Here is a 12,210-nt window from a genome sequence, read left to right as displayed (position 1 = left end):
GATCGAGCCCCGCATGGGGCTCCCGGCTCAGTGGGGAGTCTGCTTCTCCTTCTACCCAAACCCCCCACACTCATGCTTGTTCACACTTTCTCTCAAATAAAATCTTTAAAAAAAAAAAACTAAAAAAAAATTAAAAGAGACCCTTAAAATAGGGCTTTTAGGTCAAAATCTATTTGCATCATCAAACATAAAAGTTTGTTAGTTTGTGGACAGGGGAAGGTCTAGAATTCTTGCTGGGACACTAAGAACTTGGGTGGAGAACTTTAAAGATCCATTTGAAGTAAGCGGTCACTGGTTTATCTGGCCTGACCTAAAGTTTTGGATTTTCTTCAAGTTGATCACTTCACTGAGGTTTTACGTGGCATAATTAGAAGCAAAAAAAGACTCCGAGAAAAAAGAGAAAAAGGCTGCTCATATGGTCGAAACTTTCTCCCGGCATGTCAGAGTTTTGAGTTACCATCAAATGATGCAGCCACTCAAATTTCAATGACCTAACTCATCAACCTTGGTAGATACAATTCCTGGACCAGTGTTAGACGTCCCACGGGATGGACGACCTACGTGGACACGAACCACGTGATATATGTGAACGCTATGACCGAGCCACGGCACAACCAAAGCCATGAAATCACACGGTGCTTTAGATCACGTTGCACACACTTTATAAAAAAATCTTTTGCGTTCTGCTCCCCCACCCCATTCCAGGAGAAGCGGGGGGGGGGGGGAGGAAAGCAGGGAGGGCCAGGGCCAGGACCAGCTCTCACCCAGCGAGGAGGGGACGCCCTTGGAGTGCTCCAGCTTCCCGGGGCTGCTGCTGCCGGCTGCGCGGTGGGTGCTGGCGCAAGACGGGCTCATGCCCACGCAGTCGGGGTAGTAGGCAGAGAGCAGGGGTGCGGCCACGCTGTCCTTCAGCAAGGGAGGGAGGATGAGCATGGAGTACCACCAGTGGTTGGACACTTCCGACACTCTCTGGAGTGGGGCAGAGCGAGACCAAGAGGCACAATGGCAGACAAGAAACAGACACGCAGGCTCAGCCGAGGACGGACGGCTTCCTGCCCCCTCACCCTCCACGGCCCCGCACCAGAGCTCGGCACACTCAGATTTAGAAATAAAGACGGCCGACGGTGCCCGGAGAGGTTTCTTAGCAGAGTTCTTCCGGATGGGCGGCAACAACCTCCTCCGGCGCCCCGCACCTACCCTCCCCCAACCCCGCCCCAACACTGACCCGCTGCCCCCCAACACCAAGTCAGTCTCCCAGCTACATCTAGGACAGCCTTCCAACCTTGCAGCAGCATCACAGGTAATGTAACAGCCAGGGCCATCCCCTAACTGCAAGCCCAGGTTTCAGCCTGACACGGGAAACGTCTCTCTGTTCAGCAATCCCTTATCACCCAAACCCCGCCCCCTTCACTAGGGATCTCGAGAGGACGGAACCCATAATATGGGGCGGAAAAAGATCGTCCTCCTGAGAAGCTGTCAAGCAGGACTCCTTTTTGCTAGAAGCTACTAAACACTTTCAGAGGAAGAAATACGTGACAACTATCGAAATAAGACGTTAAATGTGGAAATGAACAAAAAAGCTATTTTTGGTCTTAAACTATGTGATCACATTTCAGAGCTGATTTAACACATGGAGTCATCGGATCAAAGCATCCCCACGATGACTAACGACTGCAGTAAGAATAAAATTTCCTTGGCTTCCTGAGCTACTCTGCCGCCAAGCCCATGCTTGATGGATGTTTCTAATCGTGATCTTGAGCGCACGATCCAAGAACTCTAAGAATCTGATACAGGAGAGCCTTGAGCCCCGGACGCCTCTGGTGTCAGTCCTCCGGGCTCCCAAGCACGTGCCACCTGCTGTCGAGCCGGGCGTTGTGGCCTCAAGGTCCAGAGGGTGAGCCAGTCTGCAGAAGCATTTTGTTTGCTCCTTGGCTTTCATGGGGTGCAAGTCTGGGGCCAGCACTTCTCCGTTTAGGACGAGCCCCGACACATGCGTTAAGTGACTCCCAGCTGCTTCACACATTCTTTTTACCTGCTCCACCATGAAGGCATGTCGGTCTGCTGTAAGCTCTCGAGGCTGCCCTCAGCCAGCCCGGGCCATACCGAAAGAGAAGAGAAGCTTCAGTTCTACCCCCAACACACCAGGGCCGCCTCTGCGGACCCCTTCCTGGTGTAGCCCCAAGGACAGGGTAAACGGAGAGTTCAGATCCCGACATTCCAAACGGACCGTGCAGAGGTAGGAATGGAGACACCTCAATGAACAGGAACCCAAGTTCTCGGGCTTCCGGGACCTACCAGAGGCCCTGCCCTCCTGCTACCTGCTCCGAGCCCTTCCTCCCCAAGAAGCCCCTTGACCATGCTCCGAGTCGTCTCTGCACAGGGGTGTGAGCAGCTCCAACAGCCACCCACGAACACGTACTCCGTCCTGCTGTTCTGAGCGTGTCCCCCCCAGCGCACCCATCAGTCCCCGGGCACCTGGCTGTCACTCTGTCGGGACACCATCGAGAACCCCACTCTCACCAATACACGTACCACGTAAGAAATCATACTCAATAGAGTCAGTCCATCAGCATCTTTACACCAGGTTCCCCCCAAATCCACATCCACCCAGAACCTCAGCACACGACCTAAATGGAAACGGGGTCCTTATAGACGTCCTCAGTCACAGGGAGTAGGGTGAGCTCTAACTTCAGTGCAATTGGTGTCCTTATAGGAAAAGAAGGGACACAGCGGGGAAGACACGCAGGGAGAGGGTCACGGGAGCCTGCAGTAACCCCTGGACAAGCCAACCAACGCCAAGGATTGCTGCTGCCACCGGAGGCAGGAAAAGGCTAACAGAAGCACCCCCAGACCTTCGCGGAGGCACAGCCCTGCTAACAGCTTCACTTCAGACTCAGCCTCTGAAACTAGGAGACAACGTGCTTCTGTTGCTTAGTTTGTAGTAACGCATTACAGCAGCCCTAGGAAACGAATACAGGCGCTCAAAACTTAGAATCTGCTTCCAAAGTGAACCTGGAGCTGCCTGGGGGGCTCAGTCGGTTAAGCACCTGCCTTCAGCTCAGGTCATGATCCTGGGGTTCTGGGATCGAGTCCCGCTTTGGGCTCCTTTATTTATTAGTTGGCTTCTCCCTCTGCCACTCCCCTGCCCCCTACGCTCACTCTCTCATCTCTCCCTCAAAATAAATAAATCGTTAAAAAACATTTTTTTAAATAAAAAAATAAGGGGCACCTGGGTGGCTCAGTGGGTTAAAGCCTCTGCCTTCAGCTCAGGTCATGATCTCAGGGTTCTAGGATCAAGCCCCACATCAGGCTCTCTGCTCAGCAGGGAGCCTGCTTCCTCCTCTCTCTCTGCCTGCTGCTCTGCCTACTTGTGATCTCTGTCTGTCAAATAAATAAATAAAATCTTAAAAAAAAAAAAAAAGTGGCCCCTGAATCCAGAGGCATAGAACAGGGGTAAAGCAGGAGACACGGCTATAAACCTGTTCTAGACTCTTCCTTAACCCTACACAAAAGTAAATAACTGGCGGATGAAATCCAGGAACTCTTCCACACTTTTTAAAGTTCCTATATCCTAAGAATCCTGCCTCTATCCTAAAGTTCAGTGTTCTATATACAAAAGGGTCTGAATGCCAGCAGACAGACTCATCAGGCCTTGCAAATGCACTTGGCTATGTTTTCCTTTGTATCTATCTGTCTACCCGAAATTCTGAAATTATCTGGGCCACTGCTTTCCTATGGAAATGCTTGAGGGTACAACTAATTATTAAAAATACATGGGGGGAGGCACCTAGGAGGCTGAGTCAGTTAAATATTTGATTCTTTTTTTTTTTTTTTAAAGATTTTTATTTACTTATTGAGAGAGAGGTAGTGAGAGAGAGCATGAGCGAGGAGAAATCAAAGGCGGAAGCAGACTCCCCACGGAGCTGGGAGCCTGATGCGGGACTCGATCCCAGGACTCCGGGATCATGACCTGAGCCGAAGGCAGTCGTCCAACCAACTGAGCCACCCAGGCATCCCTAAATATTTGATTCTTGATTTCGGCTCAGGTCTTGACCCTAGAGCTGGGAGCTCCAGCCTGCTTAGGGGTCTGCACTGGGCGTGGAGGCCATTTAAAAAATGTGTGTATCTCACACATCCCTTTATGTAACAGAATGGATTTCAAGTAGATTTAATACATGTCACTTCTCCCATTGCCTAAAATTCAACCACAGCCCCCAAGTTTCAGACATGTGAAAAAACCACAAATTAACACCTCTGTATTACTGAAACACAGAATAGCTCAGAATTTCGGAATTTCAGACACTCAGAAATGCAAGACACCATTTTCTACAACAGCGTGGGATCTACCATACCAGCCAGGGCTCTGCCAGCTCCTGGAGCAAAGGTCCACAGGAGAAACGAGACCCTGAGGAGGCTCGGCCAGCCGGAGGCGCTGCTTCCCCTCCCCCGTCGGGCAGAGACCAGCTCAGAATACACAAGAACACTCTCTTGCAGCTGAATCTGGGCCAAGGCCATCAAATTACGGGCCTCTCGTTCTTTTCTCGGAAAGATTCAAGCAGAGATAAGGTCCCAAAAGCCGCCCATGAGAACCAAGGCAGATCTGCGGAGTAAGGCAAGCTACCCATTTCTTCCCTTTTAATTCCTTTTAACGTGTGGCCATATAATTTTATTTTTCTCTATAAGGGAGGGAAGGATCACCCATGATACCCTGACTCCTAACACTTTCATTACACCGGTGTCAGGTTAGATCAAAAGCCTTTGATCCGCAACCAAATAGAGAGAAACTTATGAAACTGTTATTGTCACTGACAGATAGTACTTTTATCATCGAGGGCACAATGAACTGTGGTCCAGGATGTGCTCAAATACTCACTAGATCCTCTGGAAGGGAACAATGGTCTGAGGTCTCGGGCTGCAAAAGAAAACCAACTGTTAATTAGATTTACTTATAAACTACAGGCATTAAGTGTCCGTTTGCTTTCAGTTAAGACACCCCTCTTCACCTGTGCAGCAAGTAAAAGCGACAAATGGGATAAAACAAGGCAGCGCTGAGGGCATGGAGGAGACAGCTACTGCCGTAAAGAGGTCCCGGGTGGAGAGCTGAAGGAGCGGAAGGACTTTGGGGGCAATTTGACAAAATGAGCAACATTTAAATGCACAATAATTTGACACTACCTTGCAGGCTGAAGACATACAAGCGATACACACAGCAGTTCACACCTGGCTAGTTTTTTGACAGGGGCTCTCAAACGTGTGCACCCACAGAAGTATTAGAAATGCTCAGGAGCACCTGAGGCGCTCAGTCCGGTAAACATCGGACTCTTGGTTTCAGCTCAGGTCGTGATCTCGGTCCTGAGACTGAGCCTCCCGCAGGGCTCCCCCCGCTCAGCGAGGAGTCTGCTTGAGATTCTCTCTCCCTCTGCCCCTTCCTCCACTCCCTCTCTTTCTCTCACTCAAATAAATAAATAAAATCTAAAAGATTTTATTTATTCTGGGGCGGCAGGGAGGGAGGAGGGGCAGAGGGAGAGGGAGAAGCAGACTCCCCGCTGAGCAGGAAGTCAGATGCAGGACTCCATCCCAGGACCCTGAGATCATTAACTGAGTTGAAGGCAGATGCTTAACCGACTGAGCCACCCAGCGCCCCAAAATAAATAAATCTTTTTAAAAAATGTTCAAAGGAGCACTATTTGTAATAGAAAAAAGCTAATCACAGCCCAGAAGTCCACCAAGAGTAGAACAGTGTTCTGTTCAAACAGAACACCCACTGGGGCGCCCGGGTGGCTCAGTCATTAAGCCTCTGCCTTCTGCTCAGGTCATGATCTCAGGGTCCTGGGATCGAGTCCTGCGTCTGGCTCTCTGCTCACTGGAGAGCCTGCTTCTCCCTCTCCTCCTGACTCATGTGCTCTATCTCTGTCTCTCTCCCAAACAAATAAAAATAAAACCAAAAAAAAAAACAGCCAATGACACAGCAATGCGAAAGAACCAAGCACACACCACACACTACCGCAGGGGCACACCGCACAAACATAACGGCGACAAAGAGACAGGCCCCGGAGAACGCACACTGTGTGATTCCACTTACAAGTCCAGTCAGCCAGCCCAGAGAGTAGGGGAGCAAGGGGCGGAGGGTGGGAGTGAAAGGGGTGCAGGGGGGCCTCCTGCGGGGCCGGGAAAAGTTCAATTTCTCTACTGGGAGCTGGTTAAAGAGGGACTCTCCGGAGCGCCACCGAGTTCCGCATTTTGATTTGTACATTTTCTGTTTCTATGTTATACTTTAATAAAAAGGTTACCTACATCAACTGAAGACCGGCATACCCGATGGCCTGGCCAATCTGACTCCTTGGAATACTCCAGAGAAACTCTGGCATGCCGGCACCAGGGGAGGTGTGCAAAAATGCTCGCGTGCACCTCACAGCCCCAAATGAGAACCCACCCTCACGTGCACGAGCAGAACAGGTGCGCTGCGGCAGGTGGGCTTACGCACGGCGATACTGCCCAGCAGGGAGAAGTAATGAACCAGGGCTCAAGCATCGACATGGATACTTATGGAAAAACCTCAGTGTTGGGTAAAAAGAGCAAGTCGCAGAGGAATACAAACAACAGGACATAATTCATAACCAACACAGAAATACAGAAAATGTTACATGTTGTTTTGGTTTCATAAATATGCATGACTCTGTAACAAAAAGCAGAGGCATAATACATGCAGAATTCAGAACGCTGCAGAACACTTGCAGGGGAGGGAAGAAACAAGTACCGAGGGGCCCCGGGGAGATACAGAGGCCTTGGCAAGGAACACTCTGCTTCTAAAACAGGGTGCTGGGCACCTGAGTGCTTGTTTTAAGTCTTTATTCCTTATGTAGCATTAGAAACCTGCTTTTGTGTCGATGTATTAATTCATATTAAAATGACCATATCAGGATGTGTGGCTGTATCAGTCAGTAGAGCACATGACCCTTAAATCTCAAGGTTAGGAGGTTCAAGCCCAGAGTTGGGGATGAAGCCTACTTAAGAAAAGAAAGAAAAGAAAAGAAAAGGGAAAGGGAAAGGGAAAGAAAGAAAGAAAATGACCATATATACTTAGACACAGAAATTTCACTTCCTGGAATTGATCCTCCAAGTAGACTGACAATGGCATAGATACAAAGCTATTCACTGTAGCACTGTCACTAACAGTAAACACAATTTCTTTTTTTTTTTTTTTTTAAGATTTTATTTATTTGTTTGACAGAGATCACAAGTAGGCAGAGAGGAAGGCACAGAGAGAGGGGAAAACAGGCCTCCTGCTGAGCCCAGAGCCTGATATGAGGCTCGATCTCAGAACCCTGAGATCATGACCTGAGCCGAAGGCAGAGGCTTAACCCACTGAGCCACCCAGGCACCTAACAGTAAACACAATTTAAAAGTCACCTAAATACCCTTTAGTCAGGGTAAATTCATCAGGATACACCAACTGAATGGACTATGTCCTACATGGTCTTTAAGAACAAAGAGATCTTTGTGTGCTGATATGGAAGCATCTTTATATAAACCAACAGGGGTGCCTGGGCGGCTCGGCTGACTAAGCATCCAACTCCTCATTTCAGGTCAGGTGGGATCTCAGGGTCGTAGGATCACGCCCCGCTTCAGGCTCCAAGCTGGGCATGGAGTCTGCTGGAGATTCTCTCTCTCCTGCTCTGTCTCCTAACCCCTCTGCCACTCCCCGCCTGTCTCTCCCCTTCTCTAAAAAAGATGTATTAATGACCAAAAGCAAAGCCCCAAAAGAGCAGGCGGCGCTCACTACCGTGCTGTTTAATACTGGTTTACAAATAAACCTCTCCAGACTTTGTCCTTGACAGAATGCCAAGCTGAAGACTGAAGTGACTCTGGGTCAATAAACACCATTTCAATAAATATTTCAAACGTTCTGGCTACGGATGGCAATCAGTCGAGACTGGGGCAGTAGGTCTGGAAGGGGATCTCTGGAGGGGAGAAGGAGATGAGAACAGTGATGGCATCGTCAGAAGCTGGAATTTAAGACCGCAAACCCTTCCACTTTAAGATGGTGGGAGGCTAGAGGAGAGAAAGACAATGAAATTTTCAACAATGGAAGAGATCTGACACCTCGGAGCCCCTGCTGGGGAAAAGTGCCTGCAGTTAAAATACATCCAACCACGTGAGGAACCGCAATAAAGAAGTGGGGACAGAGGAACTGTGGTACAGAAATTGTGGGGACAGTACAAGTAAAGCCCCATGAGCACGGAAGCAAGAGTAAACTACGGAGAGATTATGGGGACTGGGAATAAGTGACCCAAAACGCTAACAGGCACTGGGAGTGAGGAAAAGGCGGGGTGGCCCGAAGTGTGATGTAATCTACTTTTTCCTCTTTCGTGTCCCAGTGTTAATGAGCATCTAAGACTGAAACATGCAATTTTTAAAAAGAAGGGAGGGCGATTCCAACCCCCCAGCATTCTCCTCACGTATCTTTTCTTAATCTTTCAGGGAGATTTTCTTTTCTTTTATTTATTTATTTATTTTTAAGATTTCATTTATTTATTTGAGAGAGCACAAGAGCACAGAGTAAGAGGGAGAAGCAGGCTCCCCACTGAGTAGAGGGCCAGGGGGATGCGGGACTCGATCTCAGGACCCTGAGATCATGACTTGGGCCAAAGGCAGACCCTCAATGGACTGAGCCACCCAGGCGCCCCTCGGGGAGATTTCAGAAACTACTATTCCTTGTGATGAAGAAATTGTTCCTCCACGTTCAGCAAGTTCCTAGTTCCCTTTGGCTTCTTTTTCTTATGTTAAGTTTGGTTGTGTGAAATGCAACCACGGAACTTCACACCAGCACATGCGGTAGTATGTGTGACATACCAAAGCGGTAAGTCAGCCGGACCTTCTCCTCAGACACACTGAGGGGAATATTTTCGAATGACAATGCTGATTTCGTGATGGTGACCGCATGAGCTTGTTTTTTTGGCTATCATCTTTGTTCTTTTCTGTATTGTTTCAATGTTTCAAAGATGAGCACATGTCATTTTTCTAAAAAACAAGCTCATTCTACAGAAGACCTTGGGGTATTCCCAAGCAGTTCAAGTTGAAGAAAGTGAAAAAGACACGGACCACAGGAAGGAAAATCAGGTAAATTGGAAAAGGGACACAGATGACCTGAAAATGAGTAGAAACGATGTCAGAAAAAAGAAAAGAAAAGAAAAGAAAAGAAAAGAAACGATGTCGAAATTGTACTTTCTGTTACCACACGTGAATGAGAAGAGGGATGGCGCAGAACTCCAGACCCAGCTAAACCAGAGCCAGGACAAATTATTTTCATATAAACCCTGCATGTAAAACATACTTACTGTTTAGTAACATGACATCATCAGGCAAACCATCCAAGATATCTGTTTAATCCTTTCGAACAATTGTCTGGAAGCTTCACAAAAGCAGGATGGGTAAGAATGGCCCCAAGGATAGTATCTAGTAAAATAGTCTGCTATTTTTGACTGCTCCCTGGCCAGCTCTCCTTTTAAATACAATGGAATCCACTTGAGAAATCATCTGAGGCACAGGTGCTAGTCGTTAAGCTCAGGGTACACAATACTGATCAGCTCACCTGACACTCCAACCCCGATTCCCCGTCTCTGGACCCACTCAGCCTGGAAAATGAACTACCCAGCCCCCACATCAGGCCCCTCCCTCGTTCTCCTCTCCTGTCCCGCAAATGGCTTCTGCTCCAAAGGTCCAGCCCAAGCACCAATTCAGGTGCTGAACGGAACGGCTTCAGCACAGGACTTGCCAACTCCGGAACCCTGGCCCCCCCGGCTTAGATCTGTGCTTTCTACCCTTTCCTCCCAAACTGCCAACATCAAAAATGAAACAGGGGTACCACCACAGATCCCACTGAGAGGAGAATGAGGGAACAGTGCAACAACTCTAACAAGTCTGACAGTGAAGATAAAATACATTTCTTCAAAAACACAATTGGCGGGGCGCCTGGGTGGCTCAGTGGGTTAAAGCCTCTGCCTTCGGCTCAGGTCATGATCCCAGGGTCCTGGGATCGAGCCCCACATCGGGCTCTCTGCTCTGCGGGGAGCCTGCTTCCCCCCACCCCCACTGCCTGCCTCTCTGCCTACTTGTGATCTCTCTCTCTCTCTCTCTGTCAAATAAATAAATAAATCTTAAAACAAAACAAAACAAAAGACGTAGAGAAAGTTTCTAACAAAATCCAACATCCGTTCATAGCAAAACATTCTCAGCAAAGTAGGGAAAGAGAGGAACTTCTTCAGTCTGATCAAAGACATCTGTGAAAAGCTACAGCTGGCACTATACATAATGATAAAATACTGAACACATTTCTCCTAAGTCAGGAACAAGAAAAGATAGCTGTTCTCCAACTTCTACTCAACTCTGTGCTGATGGTCGTGGCCAAAGTAATAAGGCAAGAAGAAGAGTGAGCCCAAAAATTTAGTTTTTAAAAAAAGCACAAGAGTTGCTATGATGGTAGAAAATCCAAAGCAATCTACGAAAAGATCTTTGAAATTTAATAAGTGAATTCAAGAAAATCTCTGGGTAGAAAGTCAACATATACAAGCAACTTGTATTTCTACATAATTGTAACAAACAACTTGAAAAAGTTAAAAATAAATTCCACTTATAATTACAGAAAAAAGCAAAATATCTAGAAATAAATTTAACAAAGGACACCTTCAGTGAAAAACTAGAAAAACACTATGGAGAAAATTAAAAAGCCTGAAAAGATGGAGAGATATACCATGCTCATGGATCAGAACAGACGTTGGGAAACATTTTCTGTAAAGGGCTAGACAGTAACTACTTTAAAGCCTGTGTATCGTACAGTCTACATCACAAACCCCTTACCACTGGAGCACGAAAGCAGCCACAGACAATACATAAAGAATGAGCATGGCTGTGTTCCAATAAAACTTCATTTTCAGAGGGGAAGATGACAGCAGAGGAGGAGGACCCTAGGCTTGCCCCGACCCACAAATAAAACTAGACCATCATCAAGTCATCCTAAATATCCCAGAAATTGATCTGAAGACTGACAGAACAAACTCCACCACTAAAGCGAGAGAAAAGGCCACACTGAGGAAGGTGGGAGTGCAGAGATGCAGCTTGGGGGAGAAATGGATCCTGACCACTGCAGCAGGGAGGAGGGGCTGTGGTTGCAGAGACCGGCAAGAGACAGAATGGCACACGGGGGAGTGCACGGAGGCAACGAATCCCCATAGCAACTGGCTTGGAAAGTAAGAAAGACCAAATCTCATGAGTTCTTGCAACCAGCAGGACTTAAAGTCGGGAGTTCTAAAGGTCAATGGGGTTGACTGGGATACAGCGCGGAAGCTATCACGGTTACTCTTGGAGAGGAGGAAGGGCAAATCGTCCTCAGACACGCAGCATGGATGAAAGAGGGATCTGAAGAGCCCCTGGGGCACACAGTGGGGAGGTTCGGTGCTCATCTCAGAGCGTGTCCCAGAGAAGCGGTGATCATGGAGAGATACCTCTGGGAACAAAGGAACTGGCAGGAGCCATTTCTCTTGCCCATCCTTGGCACTGACACAGAGACACACACACGGGAACCAGCCCAGGGCCCACACTTATTACCTAACTTGCTGAGGTCAAGCCTCTCCCCAGCCCTGTGTTCCAGGAGAACCAACCATCCCAGTCACATTGGCCTAAATCCCAGCATGGCAGGCCCATGTCCCCCCAAAAGCCAGTGCAAGCCCTACCCACACTGCATCATCCCAGCCTGGAGGTTTTTGAGGCCTCGGTTCTGGTGGCAGTGATGACGGTCCCATTTCACAAGCAAACCAGAATATATCTAGTTAAAATGCACCACATCAGGCCAGGAACCGAACACTGCCCACAACGGGCAAAGAGGGCCTCTGCAGAGGACTAGCCTGAAGGATAAAGTGTCCAGGACACACCTGCAGAGTGCTCAAAAGCACACGCTGGAGACAGTCCCAGAAGCGCCAGGCCTTGGGGAACAGGAGACACTACAACAGCAGGGCACTGCAGGACCTCCTCTTCATAAGGCCACTACCCTCAAGAACAGATGTAGCTGATTTTCCCAACACACATAAACAGGCACAGAGACTTAGACAAGATGAGAAGACAGAGGAAGGTGTCCCAAATTAAAGAAAAGGAGAATGCCACAGCCAGAGCTCTAATGGAAACAGAAGTAACATGCCTGATAGAAAATTTAAAGCA

At 48.2% G+C, this 12,210-nt stretch overlaps 1 protein-coding gene across 2 annotated transcripts in view; it reads right to left on the bottom strand.

Moving 5' to 3' along the window:
* The window catches only part of KDM1B (lysine demethylase 1B), a 60,176-nt gene that overhangs the window by 27,141 nt on the left and 20,825 nt on the right, over nucleotides 1–12,210 (bottom strand). Inside the window, exons 7-8 of one of the 2 annotated variants that reach the window (XM_045085070.1) lie at nucleotides 4,874–4,912; nucleotides 765–969 (exon numbers count right to left, since the gene is read on the bottom strand). In XM_045085070.1, coding sequence (XP_044941005.1) covers nucleotides 765–969; nucleotides 4,874–4,912 — 244 coding nt within the window. The remainder of the gene's footprint in view (nucleotides 1–764; nucleotides 970–4,873; nucleotides 4,913–12,210) is intronic. The other variant, XM_045085071.1, reaches the window with a different exon arrangement.

The sequence above is a fragment of the Mustela putorius genome, unplaced genomic scaffold, assembly GCF_011764305.1.
Source record: "Mustela putorius furo isolate JIRA1106 unplaced genomic scaffold, ASM1176430v1.1 tig00000831_pilon_pilon_pilon, whole genome shotgun sequence".
NCBI lineage: Eukaryota > Metazoa > Chordata > Mammalia > Carnivora > Mustelidae > Mustela > Mustela putorius.
The sequence above is the reverse complement of the archived record's forward strand: the minus strand, read 5'-3'. Positions and strand labels throughout refer to the sequence as shown.